Source organism: Euprymna scolopes, chromosome 30 (genome assembly GCF_053919585.1).
Source record: "Euprymna scolopes isolate OS-2025 chromosome 30, ASM5391958v1, whole genome shotgun sequence".
In the NCBI taxonomy this organism is placed as follows: Eukaryota; Metazoa; Mollusca; class Cephalopoda; order Sepiida; family Sepiolidae; genus Euprymna; species Euprymna scolopes.
In genome coordinates, this window is record NC_136511.1 from 102,714,194 (window position 1) to 102,736,036 (window position 21,843).

The 21,843-nt window shown below is 34.8% G+C and overlaps 1 protein-coding gene across 5 annotated transcripts in view; it reads right to left on the bottom strand.

Moving 5' to 3' along the window:
- Positions 1-21,843, bottom strand: part of LOC145254923 (glucose-induced degradation protein 4 homolog) — a 72,966-nt gene that overhangs the window by 47,317 nt on the left and 3,806 nt on the right. For all 5 annotated transcript variants that reach the window (XR_013863843.1, XR_013863842.1, XM_080113897.1 and 2 more), the window contains exons 2-3: positions 5,409-5,576; positions 2,694-2,795 (exon numbers count right to left, since the gene is read on the bottom strand). Coding sequence is in view for 3 of the 5 variants with exons in the window: in XM_080113897.1 (XP_079970023.1) it covers positions 2,694-2,795; positions 5,409-5,576 (270 nt within the window). In the remaining 2 variants the exon portion in view is untranslated. The remainder of the gene's footprint in view (positions 1-2,693; positions 2,796-5,408; positions 5,577-21,843) is intronic.

The window sequence follows — 21,843 nt, forward strand, 5'->3', positions numbered from 1 at the left end:
TATACATATATATATATCATATACATATATATATATATATCATATACATATATATATATATATCATATACATATATATATATATCATATATATATATATATATCATATACATATATATATCATATACATATATATATATATCATATACATATATATATATATATCATATACATATATATATCATATACATATATATATATATCATATACATATGTACATATATCATATACATATATATATATATCATATACATATATATATATCATATACATATATATATATCATATACATATATATATATCATATAAATATATATATATATCATATAAATATATATATATCATATACATATATATATATCATATACATATATATATATATCATATACATATATATCATATACATATATATATATCATATACATATATATATATATATCATATACATATATATATATATCATATACATATATATATATATCATATACATATATATATATCATATACATATATATATATATCATATACATATATATATATATCATATACATATATATATATATATCATATACATATATATATATCATATACATATATATATATCATATACATATATATATATCATATACATATATATATATCATATACATATATATATATCATATACATATATATATATCATATACATATATATATATATCATATACATATATATATATCATATACATATATATATATCATATACAATATATATATCATATACATATATATATATCATATACATATATATATATCATATACATATATATCATATACATAATATATCATATACATATATATATATATCATATACATATCATATACATATATATATATATCATATACATATATATATATATCATATACATATATATATATCATATACATATATATATCATATACATATATATATATATATCATATACATATATATATATCATATACATATATATATATCATATACATATATATATATCATATAGATATATATATATATATCATATACATATATATATATATCATATACATATATATATATATCATATACATATATATATATATCATATACATATATATATCATATACATATATATATATATCATACATATATATATATCATATACATATATATATATATCATATACATATATATATATATCATATACATATATATATATATCATACATATATATATATCATACATATATATATATCATACATATATATATATATCATATACATATATATATATCATATACATATATATATATCATATACATATATATATATATCATATACATATATATATATATCATATACATACATATATATATCATATACATATATATATATATCATATACATATATATATATATCATATACATATATATATATATCATATACATATATATATATCATATACATATATATATATATCATATACATATATATCATATACATATATATCATATACATATATATCATATACATATATATATATCATATACATATATATATCATATACATATATATATATCATATACATATATATATCATATACATATATATATCATATACTATATATATATCATATACATATATATATATAATCATATATATATCATATACATATATATATATATCATATACATATATATCATATACATATATATATATCATATACATATATATATCATATACATATATATATCATATACATATATATATCATATACATATATATATCATATACATAACATATACATATATATATCATATATATATCATATACTATATATATCATATACATATCATATACATATATATATCATATACATATATATATCATATACATATATATATCATATACATATATATATCATATACATATATATATCATATACATATATATATCATATACATATATATATATCATATACATATATATATCATATACATATATATATATCATATACATATATATATATCATATACATATATATATATATCATATACATATATATATATCATATACATATATATATATATATCATATACATATATATATATCATATACATATATATATATCATATACATATATATATATATATATCATATACATATATATATATCATATACATATATATATATCATATACATATATATATATCATATACATATATATATATCATATACATATATATATATCATATACATATATATATATCATATACATATATATATATCATATACATATATATATATCATATACATATATATATATCATATACATATATATATATCATATACATATATATATCATATACATATATATATATATATATATATCATATACATATACATATTATATACATATAAGCAGGTTATAATCAAATAGTTCAAAATTGGGCATGGAATTTCTTGAGTTAATCTACTTTCATAGGCAACGCCATGACACAGATTCATATAAAAATCTATAAATGCGTTTATATCATTTGGAAGAGCAGTTCAAGAAATTGTTCTTAAAGAATCGTTCTGCTGTAGTCTTCTGGTATATTACTAACTAAAGTTGGAGATCCCAGTCAACCCTAATATTTCAACTGCAGTTAACATACGATGACAAATTGTGAAAATAAAAATGAAAAATGAACTTACCTTCCACCGCATAAAAACGCAATCTGTCTTTCGAAGTTCTTCATAGTCAAATGTGTCGGAATTAAAGTTCTTTGCAAATTTAAAAAATGATAAAAATTTCCCCTGAAGAAAAAAAAAGATAAATAAACAGTTATTATACTTATAATAGATGCTTGACAGAGCTTTTATCATTTTGTTCATCCACCGTGTAAAATATTCACAAGATAAACTCGTCTAGCTTCAACCACTGTCAATCGTTTATTTCTCTCTATCTAAAATTAAACGAAACTTTTATGAGAAGTTTTTTTCTTACAACTGCTTGTATGTGGAACATATTACTACAGGGCTGCTTCCCAGCTGACTATAACATAGTCGTTTTCAAGTCTAATGTAAAAAGTGTATTTCTGAACTGCCCTCTTAAATAATTAAATTCTACCCAATTTCTATCATAATATTCTGAGCTAAATTCCTAACCTCTGAATCTCAGCCAAGACTAACTCCATTGTTTGACACTTGCTTGAACCCATCTCAGTCAAACTCTGTTGCCATTCTTTCTGCTGTGATTATTCATTGTCAAGTTCTGTCACCAATCTGCCTTTCATCACCAAATATATTTAAAGTTAGCAGCAACAACTACAAACGACCACAACAACAACAACAAAAGCAATTTGGCTACAACAAATCTCCACACTAAAAAACGACCCTGGTGTCTAACTCTGTCCCGTGGGGAGGCATTGTAAATAGGTACAACAAATCACCATTACAATTTTGAATCTGGGCTTAATTTCTAAGCTCAGCATTGTTTGGTGCAAGCATTTAACTTCCTTTCTGGTTTGTTCACTCAAAGGCCCTTTTTCAGTACTCTTTCTAAGTTCACTACTGAAGTTGATAAGAGGGTATACCAACGAAACTCTTTCTAGTCAGGAGATTGCATAGCGAGCTGACTAATTCCACAGCATTTCTGGCTTTGAGCTTCAAAGATTCCAACATGGCTACGGCTGACATGTGGACTAAAAAATGTAATACATACACAGCTCAACTTTCACACCTGTGTATGTATTACATTTTTATATATGAACTCTTTCCTTAGAAACGGGTGTATATATAATTTGTCTTTCTACTAACGGGATATTAATTTAACACATGGATTTTTTTTTTTACCTTTTGTTTTTGTCCATGCTCATAGACACATTTGTTTACTAACATCGTTCTCTTTCATTATCCTTTTATTTACATACTAGCATTCGTAAAAAAAAACAAACAAAAAAAAAAACAGGATTTGGTGTCATCAGTCACAAGCAAAACCCCATTAAAAAAAAAATTTTTTTTTGCTTAGAAAAATGAGACTTGCTGGGCACAAACTTGCATAACTGAATTTAATAACCAAACACTCTTATCAATGTTACCATGATTATGCAGATGCTAGGACGTTGCAAATTTAGCTATTTAAAAAGAAAGATATTGATGGTTTGCACATGTGCAGGTGGCAAATCACATCAAAAGGCAGGCTTTTATCTGAATAGCCCTTCAAAGAAAACATTATTTCTATACAAAATAATGGACAGGATGATGAAAACAAAGTTTCTAGCCACAGTTATGTTCTTTGGTGTGGTTTCAAGTGAAGGCCACATCATGCCAACTCACATCTTCAAAGTCAGTTTGAAAGTTAACACCAAAGTGGACCTGGATGTGCTGAAGAGTGTGGTGATCCACTGGCGCAATCAGGTGGCCGCTGACAGACCCTGGGTGTTGCAGCAGGACTTGGTGCTGGCCCACAAGTCCAAAGAGATCCGGGCTTGGCTTCAGAAAGAATGCTATGATTTTGTACCCTTCTCTCACTGACCCCCTCCCCCTCCCCTGAACCTGCTGGCCTACTTTGTTTGGTCATACGTTGAGAACATCACCAACATGACCTCCTACAACACTAAAATCAGCCTAATCGCCATCATCCACTGATTATTTGCTGAACACCTGCTGGCACGTGTGGAAACCGTATTGAGGCAGTGATTGAGGCTGAAGACGGCTACATTGAATAGATGTCAGCTCTACTACATAATCAATTTACATGTCTTACCAATATCGTTCTGTAAATAATGTTTCTGCCACAAATAAATTGTTTTTAAAGATACAATGAGCTTGCCTGCTTGTTCTATGTTATCCAATAATTCTGACATCACAATTTCTCCGAACATAACAAAGTTTGGCGACGAAATGAGATTGGATTAAATACCAGATAAAAAAAAAAAAAAAAATTTTTGTAGAAATCTTTTCCGCATCAATAAAAAAATAAAAAATAAAAAAAAAACTTTCCCCACAACAATTTTTTTTGTGAACACACACACAAAAACTAAAGACAAAAAAAACCCCCACAGGTTTCATTGAATAGCATAAACCAAAAAAATCAGATACTTTTCATTAGTTCATCAAACAAGAAATGTACAGTAAAAAAAAAAAAAAACCCCCAAAAAAAAACTGTACATTTTCTTCTGGGATTAAAAGTCTCTGATGATTAGTTTGGATTACGCCATTCAATGAAACATGTGTAAGGCTCAGTAATTCAAGCAATATGAATGTGAATTAGATGTATATTCTTGTGATTTTGAAATGTTTAATAAAGTTATACATATAAGGTTTCAAATCTTAAAAAAAAAGTAAATAAAAAATCTAAAAAAACATCTTTAACAAAGAAAAAAAAAATGAAATATATTTGTTTTAAATCTGAATTGTGGTACATACCCAATGTTTTCTGTCAACATCTTCATCTGCATCCCACTTCCGAGTGAGAAACGGATGTTTCTCACTAATGATCTCACCATCAAAGAATGTTGTAAGCGTTGGATACTCATCTGTAAGTCCCTTGATTTTTAAATAGCCACACAGGTAAGCATTTTCTAGGTCAACATACTGCAATGAAAGAAAATACAAAAAATTCTACTTGTTCCTCACTTCATACTACCACAACATTGCTAATATGTATGCACAAAATGAAAGAGGTGTAATTCATCAAAATTTGTAGTAGCATTAATACAGCTTATGTATTAATATGTAAACAAAAAAGCAAGCATAGCTGATTTTTCTTTTATCTGTTTAAAGCCATGTATAAAAAGAAAAAAAAAAATAAGTAAAAAATGTATTATTTTTAGAGAGAGAGAGAAATTGGAAATGGAAGCATTTTTTTTTTTTTTTTTTTACAAAGGCATCACCACATTATCAAGGCCCAGAGGCCACTCAAGGATAAGGGTTAAAGAGTGTACAGTAGAAATTGGTCAATATAGTAATCAATAGTAATGAAAATTTGGTAAATTTAATAACTTATATGGGACGGCTCATCAAGAACTTATTTACTTTAGACTTGAACACAACCATATTGTAGTCAGCCGGAAAGCAGGAAAACGGAAGACAATTCCACAGGCGTGCAGTTCTAAGAAAGAAGCTTTGTTCATGGAATCTAAGTTTAGGTTTAGGCACAGATAAAGAGTGGGGGAAATTATTGATAGTGTTTACAGCTAGACGAGTGCTTCTTGTGAATCTTAATCTATGACATGCCTGCCATTGCCAAGGTGTTTGTAGGTGTGTGTTGAGCAAAAATAATGTAGGCAGGCAGCCTCGAACCCGTGACGTGAAGGCGGGAAAGAAAATCTGACGTTTTACCGCTACTCCATGACATGACCAGAAGTTCGGATCATTAAAATTAGGCAAAGTCAATCCAACCGATATGATGACTTGCAAGAACGGCTTGCAAAATATTAACGCCTCCTTGTAGAAAACTGCCCAGTGGAGGGTGAAGGAATTAATGTTTTGGCCAATTTTTCGATATTTGTTGTCTGAGATGTCGAGCTTCAAAATGATTCTGATCTTGTGAAAATCCGTCGCCGCTGTCAAAAGTTTTAGGCAAACATGATGATTGCAATGTCTTGTCAGACGAGTGCCACTCCCTCAGTCACTGAGAGTTGATGAGCCCGGAGATGATTATTTTTTTTTTATATATACATATACATACATACACGCACAAACATATGTATACAAACACACAAAGATATACATACATATTTACATATATAAACATACATACACATAGATACATATAATGGTGGCAGATCAATTATTACATGCTTCCAGCATTTCAGGATTACATGCGTCACAAAATTTGCATCGCCACAGGACTATTTTTTATAGACAAATGTCTGAAGGAGTATCTATACAAAAGATACAAATATCTGTGCATGAAGTCGCCAAGCTAATCAAGAACCTAGATTCCTGACGGCATCCCAATTATAGTGTTAAAAAAGCTTCAACCAGAACTTGCTCCCATACTTACGAAACTGTTTAAGCGCTGCCTTAAGGAGAAGTGCTTTCCGACTCCCTGGAAGACCTCATCAGTTTGCCCTGTATTTAAGAATTCAGGTGATAAGTCATCTCCCTCTCAGTACAGACCAATAAGTCTCCTGTGTGTTATGAGTAAGTTGCTGGAATCCATATTAAATAGAGAAATAGTCAACCACCTCAGAAGAAACAACCTTCTTAGTGACACACAATATGGTTTCTGCTCTGCAAGATCTACCGCAGATGTGCTGACGGTTATATCTCACAGGATTAGTGAATCTCTTGACAAAGGCTTCCTTTCTAGGGCAATTGCTCTTGACATATCAAAAGCCTTCGACAAGGTATGGCATAAGGGTCTACTTCACAAGATTTCCAGCTACAGTATAACTGGAAATGTTTTCTCAATCATTAAATCATTTCTCTCCGATAGGCTCATAAGAGTAGTGGTCGATGGACAAAAATCAGAGGCCTGCAGTATTAATGCTGGAGTCCCTCAGGGGTCAATCCTGGGCCCAATTCTCTTCCTGATCTACATCAATGACCTCCCTAAACACATACTTAAATCATTCGTTGACATCTATGCTGATGACACGACCATCTACGGCAACACATCAAAGGCTGTAAATGACAAAGTTCTCTCTGATTCTCTCTCCTCTGATCTCGAGCGCGTGGTTCAGTGGGGGAAGACGTGGCTGGTTACCTTTAATGCATCTAAAACCAAACTCCTATCCTCACATCATCAACACTGATCCCCATCTGGCATCAATTGGGATGGATGGCTCTCGTCTGGGAGAGGCCCCGTGTTTTGACAAGCTTCTGGGTTTGACCTTTACTCCTGATCTGAAATGGAACACGTACATCAATCTGTTGCCAAGGTCGCTGGAAAGATGGTGGGATCCTTCTACTGCTCCAGAAGATATCTCACTACTGATGCAATTCTCTATCTATATAAAAGCCAAGTACGTCCAAGGATGGAATACTGCTGCCATATTTGGGCAGGAGCTGTTAAAAACAGCCTATCCTGCCTTGACAGAATACAACATAGACTTTGTGGCTTAGTGGGGGATGCCCTTTTCTCCACCCTGCAACTTCTCTCCCACAGAAGAGACATTGCGAGCCTATCTTTGTTTTATCGTTATTTCAATGGCAAGTGCTCGTCTGAACTCCAATCTCGCCCCCCCCCTCGCCAATCTTTCACGAAAAACACCTATCTAGCCGAATCCACTGTGAAAGATTTCCCCCACTCTTTATCTGTGCCTAAATCAAAACGTGGATTCCATGAACAAAGCTTCTTTCTTAGAACTGCATGCCTGTGGAACTCCGTCTGCCTGCTTTCCACCTGACTACAACTTGGATGTGTTCAAGTCCAACATTAACAAATTTCTAATGAACCACCCCCTTAAGTAAACACTTCATCAAATCTCCACACTAACGTAATGTACTTGCAATAACCATTATCCCTGAGTGGCTTCCGGGCCTTGATAAGTGGTGACCACTGTGTAAAAAAAAAAAAAAAAATGTTACAGAGTTTTAGCTTTGTACGACAGCTAAGTCTCTCTCTCTCAGTCCAAAATGTTGAGATCCAGCAACAAGCAAGAGCAAGCTAGCCAGCAACAAGTCAAACTGCAGACCAGCTTAATGCGGGTACTGGTCTCCTTCTTTATGGTTTTTTTAAATCAGAGATTTGCTTCTCCTAGAGGAGTTGCCTTCACAACGGCTTTCAGGAGCCCTCTCCACCCCACATACACATGGAAATAAACACATGCACGTACACATACAAGGATACATACAGATGCACGTAAACATACATATGCAAGAACACACACATGCCAACATGCGCATACACATGCATACATATACACACGTACATACAGATGCATGTACACATACACACGTACATACAGATGCATATATACGCGTACACATACATGTAGAATATGTATGAAGGAGGGTTCATGATGATGATGATGGTTAGTACGAATATGTGAACTCAACATGACTAAAAAAAAGTAAAAACAATCCAAAATACACAGCACATAGAAGAGATAGTCATTCGCTTCGCCGCTAGTACAGCTTTAAATTTAAGATGCGCCATAACGGCACAAATCCTCAATGTTTATGATGATGATGAGGACGGTTGGTACGAATAAGCGAACTCAACATGAATAAAAAAAGTAAAAACAATTCAAAATCCACAGAACGGAGAAGAGACAGACATACAAACATACATACATTTAAACAGACAAGTGAGATTTATATTATAGACTAGCGAGGGTACCCGGCTGTTTGGATGTGTGTGTAGGGGGGGGGTAAAGAATAAGCGAAGTAATTCCCCTGCTTAAACTTTTTAAAAAATCGGAAAAACCAAAACAAAAAAAAAAAAAAAACAGCAAACGAACGTAAAACTTCTTTAAAATACTCGGAAAAATGAAAACCACAAAAAAGGGGGAAAAAAAAAATAATGAACGTGTTCGGTAAAACAAAAAAAAAAACACAGCGAAAAGTGATAAAAAAAAAAAATGGTATAAATAACCTTGTTTCAATATTAAAAGTTTAAAAATCGATAAAAAAAATATATCTGATAACTCGGATTGAACCTGCAATCTTAAGATAACGACGCTGTCACTTTATGCTATAGACGTGTGGGCAAATGTAGGTTGGTTTTTATAATATTTAAACGAATTCAAGATACGTCTTTTGCGTGTGTTGACGCATGCGTAGAAGCCATCTTGTCATGAAGGAACAATTTTTTTCCATCCCTCCTTGTAGAAAAGGGTCTGGTTGAGGGTGAAGGAATGAATGTTTTTGGCCAAGTTTACAATATTTTTCATTGGAAGGTTCGAGCTTGAAAGTGATACTGATCTGGCGAAAATCTGTGGCCTCTGTCGAAAGTTTTTGTTTAAATTAAATTATGAATGAGAACAAAAACAGATGAAGATTTCAATCTTTATCATGAAACTACCCGAGGTAGTTTTGTGATAAAGGGATGGAACTCTTGTTTGCACAATAGTACTATGCAATTTAAGAAAAATTTATTTTGAATTTATTTTCAATATTTAAAAAATATTTTAATGGTATTTTTATCAATACTTAAAAAATAATTTAATAGTATTTATTTTGATTTTATTTTTAATACTAGCCTGGGTGCCTCATGTTGCCTAGGTGTTTGGCGGTGTGTGTTGAGCAATAAAAGTGGTATAGGCAGGCAGGCCCAAACCTGTATTGCAAAGGAGGAAAAGAATGTGAAAAAAACCCCAAATGTCTTTGCCGTTGCGTTAATTGCCAAACCACAAGTGACAAAGGCTTAAATTAAGGCTAGTCAATTGAAAAGAGGGGAAAAAAGCAACCCATTCTTGTAGAAAAGTGCCCAGTTGAGGGTGAAGGAATTAATGTTTTTAGCCAATTTTTCGATATTTTTTGTCCAAAGGGTCGAGCTTCAAAATGATACTGATCTCGTGAAAATCCATCGCCTCTGTTGAAAGTTTTAGGCAGACACACATACATTTAAACAGACAGGCAAGATTTATATAATAAATTTTGATACCAATTTTTACAGGACATAAAGAAGACAATTTTCAAGGCTTTTCAAGGTTAATAATAGAAATAAGGCCTTTTCAAGTCAAAAGTAAAAATTCAATGACTTTTCCAGTTTGTACAAACCCTGTTATAAAAATCAATATTAGGTTTTCTACAGTGCAATGTAAACTACAATGTATTGTTAAGTCACTGCAAGAGGCAGGTAAGCTTTCTTCCTGTGCACCGTGATGGGTCCCCAACTAGAGCAGGCGATCAATCGATTTGATTGAAAAATAGATTTCACCAATTTCAATGACAAAATATGGGAGTGTAAAACATTTGATGATCATCATTCAACCCCAAGCAACCTCGGGTCACCTTGCTAGAGTATAATAATTATACTGTAAATATAGAGTATAAAAAGAATATGTCATATAGACAAAAGTTTCTTTGTTTAATATATATTTTAGAATATTTTGCACCAGTTTCCATGCTTTTTATCTGCTTTATAATATTTTAATACATTGAAAATGTATTTTTATGTCCATATATGCTAATAAGAATATCATTAAATAAATCTCTTTTCGTTTAACAATTTTAAGAAACCTTTACAACTACTGATTGATAAAGCTAATAGAGTTCAACTTGCAAACTTCTTCACCTAACATTCACAGCTAACATCAATTGGGACGAATATATAGAAAATACTGCCAAATCTATTGAGGTGGGCTCCCTCTATTGGGTTAGAAAACTTCTCACACCTGTCAGTATGTTGTATCTCTACAACCCACTATTCATCCATAAATGAAGTATTGTTGCTATATCTGGGCCGGAACAATAACAACTAGCCTCTTTCTCTTATTGGTTTTTCAAGCTTAACATTTTAATCTGCTATAAATGTACTTTTACATTGATGAAGATACTATGCGTATATAAATTCAAAAAAAGATTTTTTTTTAACTGTTCTTCACCCCCAAACAAGGCATGTTGCCACTTGGAAGTGAATGGTTACTATTTGGGATCTTTGGGCCAAGATCAAAGTGTAGTATCTGTTCCGGCAGATGCTGCACTTAAGATAATTTGTACCAGTTAATGGAGGGGAAACCCTCTATACTGGGACAATTATTATTTTTGGTAATCAGAGTGCCCCCTTTTTGCCTACTTTTAGGGGAGCTGGTTTTTACCTCACATTAAAAACGGCCTTGTGCCTAATTTGCTCAGTGGGGAGCAAATAAATACCATCTGTTCTTCAGATGCGGCACTTGAATTTCTTGTTTTCACGACGGAGACAATTTTTATTTTTGTTCCTTTTCTCCATGTTCAAAAACGACCCTGGTGTCTAACTCTGTCCCGTGGCGAGGCATTTTAAATAGCTACTATTTGGGATCATGTTTAAAGGAGATGAGCGAGATGTCAGTTTGCGTTACATTTAAACTTCTGCATGTCAATACAGTCAAAAGAAACAGACAACAGGGAGGGAACTCCAGAGTCTAGCAGTCTGAGGAAATAAACTATTCCGGCACCTAGGAACCTCTACAATAAAGGGGTGTGAGTCTGTTGCTAAACGGGTTAGTTGGCGGTATGTATATCGACAGCGTAAAAATATGATGAGTTCATCAGAGCACGTTTCATTAAAATACTTGTAAAACAGGCACCGAGGTGCAACATTGCAGCGATGGGACAGGTTTTTTTTTTGCCCCCCCCCCAACAGGAATCACCACTTATCAAGGCCCGGAAGCCACTCAAGGATAATGGTTAATGGGTATACATGTCAATGTGATTGTGATTATAGCGTAGTAAACATAAGTAGTGGAATTTTTGTAAGTTGGATTAGTTAGGGGGATGGTTCATCAAGAACTTGTTTATGTTGGACTTGAAGACAATCAGATTGTAGTCAGCTGGAAAGCAGGCCAACGAAAAAGAGTTCCATAGGCGTGCAGTTCTAAGAAAGAAGCTTTGTTTGTGGAATCTGTGTTTAGATTTGGGCACAGATAAAGAGTGTGGGGAAACTATTGATAGTAGTTTTGGTTAAACGAGTGCTTTTTAGGAAAGTTTGGCTGGAAGAGCCATAGATTGAAGCTCAGATGAGCACCCACCATGGAAATAATGATAAAGCAGAGACAGGCTCGCAACATCTCTTCTGTGAGGAAGAGATTGCAAGGAAGAGAAAAGGGCATCCCCCACTAAGCTACGAAGTCTATTTTGAATTCTGCCATGGTAGGATAAGCTGCTTCTAGCAGCTTCAGTCCAGATGTGGCAATAGTACTCTATCATTGGCCATACCTGGCTTTTATATAGGTAAAGAATTGCATCAGGAGCGAGATACCTACTGGAGCGGTAGAAGAATCCTACCATTTTTCAATGGATTTGATAGGTGTTCCATTTTAGATCAAGAGTAAAGGTCAAGCCTAGAAGCGTGTCAAAATATGAAGCCTCCCCAAGACAAGAGCCATTCATTTCAATTGATGCCAGATGGGCATCAGAGCATTGATGATGTAAAGATAGAACCTTGGTTTTAGATGCATTAAAAGTAACCAGCCACCTCTTTCCCTATTGTACCACATGTTCAAGATCAGAGAAGAGAGAAACAGAAAGAACTTGGTTGTTTACAGTCTTTGATGTGCTACCATAGATGGTAGTGTTGTCAGCAGAAATGTCTACGAATGATGTAAGGATGTGATTTGGAAGATTATTAATGTAGATCAGGAAGACAGTTGGGCCCAGGATGGACCCCTGAGGGACTCCAGCATTAATGCTGAGAGCTTCGGATTTCTGTCCATCAACAACTACTCTTATGAACCTATCGGAGAGAAATGATTTAATAATTGAGAAGACATTTCCAGCTATACTATAGCTGGAGATCTTGTGAAGTAGACCTTTATGCCATACCCTATCAAAGGCCTTTGATATGTCAAGAGCAATTGCCCTAGAGAGGAAGCCTCCATCGAGAGATTCGCTAATCCTATGAGATATAACTAAGCACGTCTGCTGTAGACCTAGCAGAACGGAAACCATATTTTGTGTCAGTAAGAAGGTTATTTCTGCTGAGATGGTTGATTACTTCTCTATTTAACACAGATTCCAGCAACTTGCTCATGATGCACAGGAAACTTATTAGCCTGTACTGAGAGGGAAATGAACGATCACCTGAATTCTTAAATACAAGGCATACTGATGAGATTTTCCATGGTGTTGGGAAGCATTTCTCCTTAAAACAATGCTTGAATAACTTTATAAATATGGGCGCTAGTTCTGGTTGAAGCTTTTTGAGCACTATAATTGGAATGCCATCAGGGCCAGTTCCCTTACTGGAATCAAGGTTTTTGATTAGCTTAGCAACATCACGTACAAATATTTGTCTGTCGCATAGCGTGTTATCAGATACACGAGGGAATACTGAGGGTTGATGGCCTTCATCGTAAAGGGTAGAATTAGCTGCAAAGTTCTTGGCAAAGAGTTTGGCTTTGTCTGATGCTGACGAGATTACCTCAGGTCCATTGATGGTAGTTGGGATAGAGCACACGCTTCTATTCAGAATTCTGTTTGCTATTTGCCAAAACTGACGGGAACCAAGCTGCTTCTCAGCTACTTTGGACTTGACAGACTGAGCATACAACTCTCTTGCGTTCTTTATTACTTTTTTACAGTGGTTGCTAGTGGTCCTGAAAGCGGCTTTAGCAATGGAAAAAGTGATTTCTGTGCGCAATGGCAGCAGCACATTCAGGAGAGAACCACAGCTGGCTGTTGGGTTTTTGCTGGAACTTTTTTGAAGGTAGAAAACAGTCTATACCTACAATTAATCATTCCGTTAGGTCTGATATTATAGAGGACACATCCTTTTTAAACATGGAACGCAGAGGTAGATCTGATATAAATGTACAGAAGCTATCCCAGTCAGCCATAGAGTATCGATATACTGTCTGATGGTGAGGTACATCTGAGGACCTATTACATTCCGTTTGTATCTTAATGGATACAACAGAGTGGTCGGAAGATCACAATGGAGATAGAACAGAAGATGAACACAGTTCAGAGCAAGTTGTGAGAAAAAGGTTAAGGAGACTTGCATACTGGCCGTCAGTGTCGGGCACATGGGTGGGTTCGTAAACAATTTAAGTGAGGTCATAAGTAACGGAGAAATCATGACAGAACCTCCCCTTGTCATCGGTCTTCTTTGAGTGGGTTAACCATTCCACATGATGAACACTGAAGTCTCCACAGATGCGAATGTTTGCTGAAGGATACGCAGAGTTAAGTTGACAGTGATTAGAGACTCTTTTATGAACCTTGTTCAAGAAGGAGAGACTAATGGTAGATGAACCAGCTCAGATATGGCAACAATATTCCATGTATGGGCGAATATTAGCTTTGTAGAGGTAAAGGATACTCTCAGTGTGAGGAATTTTCTAGCATGGTAAATGTATTTGTTAAGACGAATTTATTACCAATATTTGATTATAAAAAAAATTCTATGTGTATATATGGGATCCACAAAATAAGGTTGAGAATCTGTTCTAGAGCTTATTTTTTAATTTTTTTTTTTAAATTTATGAACGAGTCGTTGCTCATAAAGGTTGAAAGGTCATTCAAGGGAAAGAGTTAACGGGTTTGTGTCAGGTGAATAGTGGGAGAAACACCTTGAAGATTGCAAAAGATGGTTGAACTAGGGCAGAATTTGATTATTTAAGAGGACGAATCAACAAAAATTTCTTAATAGTGGACTTGAAAATGGCCATGTTGTAGTCAGTTGGGAACCAGCTTCATGCTATTGTGTTCTAGAGACTGGCAGTTCTAGGAAAGAAACTCCTCTCAATAAAGTTTTGCCTAAATCCATGTGCACAGACAAAGAAAGCAAAATTACTTACAGTGGTTGTAGATAGACGAGTTTTTATTGTGAATGTTTTACAGAGGGAACAAGAGACTAGAGCTCAGTTGAGCTCCTACCATGAAAATAATGATAGAGTAAAGAAAGAGAGACTAGCAACATCTTTTCTATGAGAAAGAGGCTGTAGGGAAGACAAGAGGGTACACTCTACTAGTATAGCATAAGCAATGCCGGATGATGCCAGATAACCTTGCTAGCCTAGGATAAATTGGTTATTTTAAATTAAATTCTAGTTGAAATAAATGCTTATATATTTATTTAAACTAGAAAGATAATGTCTAGAGAAATAGTATAAACAAAATGGGTTTAGAACGATTCAATTAGTAATAATTTAAAAATAGGTCTGACCTCTAGCAGTCTGACATAGAAGTCACTTAAGATGACGTAGATATTAGAATGATATGTGGAGATAGAGTTAGTTGAGTTGGGTCTTTGGAGCCGACAAGTACAACAGACTGGAAATGTGAATAAAAACGGTGCTTGCACAACTTCCAGAAGAAAGGGAATAAAGAAATGTAAACATTATTTTATCAATGATTTCTGTATTGGTCATTTTCTTTGGGGAAGTTGAAGATCTTTTTTCCCCCAAGTCCAATAATCCAAACAGGTGAACCAAGAACTGGCTGAATGGAACCTATCAGACAAGAAGGCATTGTCCCTTTTGATGTTTTGCAATGTGTATATGTCTTGTGAATAGTCCCTTAAATGTTATACACACATGTACATAAGCACTAGACAATCGATATACAAATATACGAGGGGCGTGCAATAAGTAATGCACCTAACCCACTTCCCATAGCAGTAGAGCAACGAAACTTGGCACAGTTATTAGTCTTTTCTCTACATAGGAATCACCCAGAGTTATGCATTTCTCCCATTGTTTGATGCAGCTCTGGAGACCGTTTTTGTAGAACACCCCAGGTTGGTCCTCCAACCACGACGTGACTTCAGAAATCAAGGGTGCATCATCTGGGAAACGCTTTCCTTTCAAAAACAACTTCATCGCTGGGAAGAGGTGAAAATCAGAGGGTGCAAGGTCAGGAGAGTAGGGAGGATGGGAGAGCATTTCATAACCACATGCCCGTGCTTCTGATCTGGCGACATGCGAGTTGTGGACCGGAGCATTGTCCTGCAGGAGGAGGGTACTTTTGCTGATCTAGCTCGACCTCTTGATTTTGATAGCTTCCCTTAATTTCTTCAAAAGTGAAGCATAATAGGCTCCTGTAATTGTGGTATCCTTTGCCAGAAAATCTGTCATCACTACTCCGTCCTGGTCCCAGAAGACTGTGAGCATGACCTTGCCAGCAGAGGGCTGCACCCTTGCCTTCTTTGGAGGTGGTGAGTCCAAGTGCTTCCACTGCATTGACTGGGCTTTGGTCTCTGGGTTATAATGATGGACCCAGGTTTCATCCTGTGTAATCAGTCTTTTGAAAAACTTTGACTCATCTTCTTGGCACATCTCCAAATCCATCCTCGAGCCCTCAACGTATTCTCGCTTCTGGAATGGTGTGAGCAACCTGGGAATCCATCTGGCAGACACTTTATGCATATGCAAATGGTCATGAATGATAGTTTCCACAGACCCTGTACTAATCTTGACATCTTGGGCTATTTGGCGAATAGTTATGCGCCGATCTTCCAAAATGGCAGCCTCAACTTGACGCACAGATGCCTCCTCAATGGCAGAAGGAGGGGGCGACCAGGTCTGGGAGCTGTTTCCACAGACTTCCAGCCATGTTTGAATTCACGATGCCAGCGTTTTACAAGGTTATATGATGGGGCATTATCACCATAAGTTTCTTTCATTTCATCAAAAGTCTCCTATGGTGTGTGTCCTTTCAAATACAAAAAACCGGATCATTGCTTGACATTCAACAGGCTCCATTTCACACCTGACTCAGTTCAAACACCTGTAAAACGAAAACCACAATTAGTTCAGAGCTGTAATTTGCCACATAACCTGTAGAGATATAAATCATTGCACGTGCAAAATTTCAGCTAGATCAGTCAACTGGAAGTGGGTCAGGAGCATTACTTATTGCACACCCCTTGTACATAGTTATGTATACACACACACACAAACCCAAATATATTTACCGATGTTTCAAAATCTCAGACTATATTACACTAGATTTCGAAATTGACCTTGAACTCTATCAAGGCAAGAAAGAGTGCTCCAAGCGGCACTTCCCCAAATTTAGCAACAGTACTCCATCTTAAGACGTATCTGGCTTTTATAAAGACAGAGGATTGCTTAAGACGCAAGATCTTTCTGGGGCAGTAGAATGATCCATACATTTTTCCAGCAATTACAACAACAGATTTTATTTAAGTTTTCCATTTAAGGTCTTGAGTGAAAGTCAGTCTTAAAAGATTACTATTAAAATGGGGCCTTCTTGAAGAGATAGCCATCCATTTCAACTTGAAGATGCAAGCATTGGTGTTGAAAGGAGGGGAGCATGTTTTTAGTTGTATTAAGAATAATGAGCCACTTTTTCCTGACTGCACAATGTGTTCCACATCAGAAGAAACAGAATCAGAAAGGTCATGATCATTAATGCTCTTCAAAAGTGTTGCTTTAGATGGTGCAGTTATCTGAATGGATTCTGATGAATGATCCAGAATAGATTCTAGAGACATGCTGGCTTTGATACTATGTGCTTCAAACTTCTGCCCATCAACAACTACTTTTATAATCAGAGAGAAAGGGGAGGATGGTTGAGAAGAAATTTTCTCAACTTGAGGAGCGCTGCCAGACACATCTTCTCTAGTTGAAATCTTGTCAGCTGTGTGAGAGAGAGAGAGAGAGAGAGAGAGAGAGAGAGAGAGAGAGAGAGAGAGAGTCCTTCTCACTTTATCAGCCACCCAAGTGTGCAGCCTGCTCTTCTCATAATTCCCCCTTCTTGGAGATAGCTATCAGATCTTTCAATCTCTTCATTAACTAGTCAAAGTTTGAAAAGTATTTAATGCCATGATCAAACCACAGCTAAACAGGCATGAAGTTAGATTTGCTTAAAACATTAGCAAAAGATAAAACACACAGAGGCTAGATTTGATTCAACATTGCACATCCATGTGGTCATTGCTCTGTAATTATGCTGAAGACGGGCAAATGAGAATCAGGTGGGGGCCCAACTCTCACTTCCACACAGCACATCACACTCCTAACACAGCTGCTATATTCCCTTCCTTCGTGAATGATAGGGATAATTTGCAATGTCAGGACTGGCCGTAATGGATCAATAAGGCTTCAAGGCCCCTAGAAAAAAAGAAATCTTTCCCTATATCGACCTTCTGACAAAACACAAAAACTTGAATTTATTATGTGTTTGTTGCCATGCACATCTAAAGTCAATCTGTGTAGAACTGAAGTAGTCCCCTTCTATTTTGCTTATTTTCTGGGGCTCTTGAAACCTAAGTAATCCGATGTAACAGTTCTCAGAAATAAGCCCTATTAGAGTTAACTGTACCTTGCGATGAGAACAGGAGAAGCAACGATCATATACCGTTTAACATTTGTTTTACATGTTGGCACGTGTTCAAATATAAACCAAGTCAGCCATTAACAGAGACCAACTCCGATCCTACGCCCACTAAAAATGGAACAGACTCGGATCCTGCATCCACTAAAATGGGGCAGACTCGGATTCATTGCCCATTAACTGGGACTGACTTGATAAATACTAAAATCCGCAGGATATCCATTCCTTACAAGTAGCAATAGAAGGTAATAATGTGCAAGTCATGAAGAGACAAAAATCATGCATATACACGAGAAATGGTCAAGCCTTTCGTTATGACTCACATTAAACACCAATCTCGTATCATTCTCATGTCATTTCTCACCATGCAACACATATTCTCAACCCTCACTGGCCAGGTTTCACTTCCATACATCATTACACAGTTTTACACAGGTCTGATAGACTCTTTCATTGGTCAACAGCAATAACGCTTTGCTTGTTACTAATGGTAGAAGTTTCCTAAATTTTCTTCATCCATTCCTAACTTTTGGCAAGATACATATTGGTAAGCGCAGAATGCTTGAAAAATGTCTTGGCATGGCTTGTGATGCTAGCCAAGGTCTGATGTTGTAGGTCTTTTAGGAGAGTGTCATTTCCTTACACTGGAAAATAGGCATCACTAATCACAGTTTAAAAAGTTGAGAATGTAGCTGGCAGAAAGTATGACTCGATTTCTGGCTCTGGTCAGGATCCAAGATAAGATGAAGCACCAAAGTAAGGATCTACCAAGCACTTGTGTGTGAACGGACCCCCTTTTGTGGCGAGTGCTGACTAATGAGTGAAAAACATCAGGTGAGTATAAACTTTTGATCACCACTGCCTTTTGTCAAGGTAAATAAAACAGTATGTGCATTCTTTTTGCAGACGGTTATCCTCATCTTCATAGTTGTTGTTCACCACGTTTCGGCAACTCATCCTCTGGTCAGGTTCAGGTGATTAACCATGATCGGATAAGAATGCTGAATCTCGTAACTTATGGGTCAGGTTCAGGTGAATCTCATAACTTATGGGTCAGGTTCAGGTGATTAACCGTGATGGGATAGGAATGCTGAATCTCGTAACTTATGGGTCAGATTCAGGTGATTAACCGTGATGGGATAGGAATGCTGAATCTCGTAACTTATCCTCAGTAATTACTGCCTTCCATAGTTGTTGTCTCACCACATTTTGGACAACTAATCCTCTGGCCTGCTTGAGTCTCAATGGTTCCAGGTAAACATTGTTTGAAGATACCAGTTTCAATCCTACCCAAACAGGCCAGAGGATTAGTTGGCCAAAACATAGTGAGATAACAACTATGGAAGGCAGTAATTACTGGGTGATAAGTTATGAGACTCAACATTCCTATCCCGTCATGGTTAATCACCTAAAGAAGATGAGTTGGCCAAACTTGATGAAACAATAACTATGAAGACGAGGATAATAGTCTGCAAAAAAAATGAATACAGAAATTATGAAGCCTCATCTCAAAAGGATTCCAATAATAAAAAAATCAAACAAACAAACAAAAAAAAAAACTGTTTCTGCTGCAAAATTAATTCCCTCCGACAAATCATTATCACAAGACGTCTCTGCTGATTAAATAATGTCCCTTGCTGTAAACCAAGAGAGGTCATCTATGAAGCAATTACCTCGGTGTCCCCACCAGGTTGTCAAAAAAAAAAAAGAAAAAGAAAACAATGTGGTGGACAAAGAAAAACTTAGCTGATGACAAAACTAACTTGGAACCTAACCTGAGCCCTCGCATTTATCGAGTGCACAGTTAGAATAATAACAAGAGCTGGGAATTGACTCAACAGAAGGCATGATATGCAAAGTAAATTTGTGCTTTCATGTCAGCAGTGACTGTGATAATAGTGTCAAGATATTTGACACTCAACTTCTTCAGAAACACCATTGAGGACGATGAGGGTTTTGTCTGTTGAGGCAAAGAGGGCAGCGAGTATTTCTGTCTTCGAAGCCTTTGTTTTCATTCCAATCTGCAATGCAACATGTTGTAGCTCATTAATTACCAACTGAACATCAGCAAATGTTTCAGTAAGTAGCTCAATATTATCTGCATAATCTCAAACCTTAACAAAGTTACAACTAACAGTAACACCAACTGGCTGACTAAATTAGCTGCTGAATTCTGGTATGGTGTCGGCAGAAATCAAGAAAAACTGCTCCAGTGTTGTTAGCTTCAAATCAGCAAACTGAGATGATCATCAAACATAGAAAGAATATTTTTTTGCCTATTGGTATGCCAACTGCATTTCCTTTAAAATAAGGGTAAAACTTTAAAATTAAGGGTAAAACTGCAGTTTGGTGGCCTGAATATAATTCAATGAAAACTTATGTATAGATAATAACTGTTTCATCTTGTTTTTTGTTAAATATTAGCAAAATAGAAGCCATTTGTATTTAAAATCTATTTAATATTATACTTGTAATGTTGGAAATATGTACATATGCTGAAATAATTGCCATTACTGTAACTTCCGTTTGTATGAAGACTTCATTGTTTTTTTTCTAGCAATTATTTTAGCATCTGTACACATTTCATATAATACTAAAAAGATTTTACCTCGAAATGGTTTTTTCATTTACTAATATTTAACAAAAACAAGATAATATTTATCTCCTATAAACAAATTTTTTGTCACATTATGTACAAGCTGCTAAACCACAGTTTTACCAAATTATGAAAATTAAAATCAAAGCTAAAATGGTTACATTTAAGATGACTGCTATGGAAACAACAGTATTGGTACTGCTTCTGAACCAGACATTTTTGACTTTTTCTTGTTTAAAAACTGTACCAGTAACGAAACAACATTATCTTATTTGGTTAGGTAATTTAATGACCAAAACATACCATAATAATTAGGTTATATTATGATAGTATTGTTTGATCATTAAATTATCAATTGAACCAAATTGT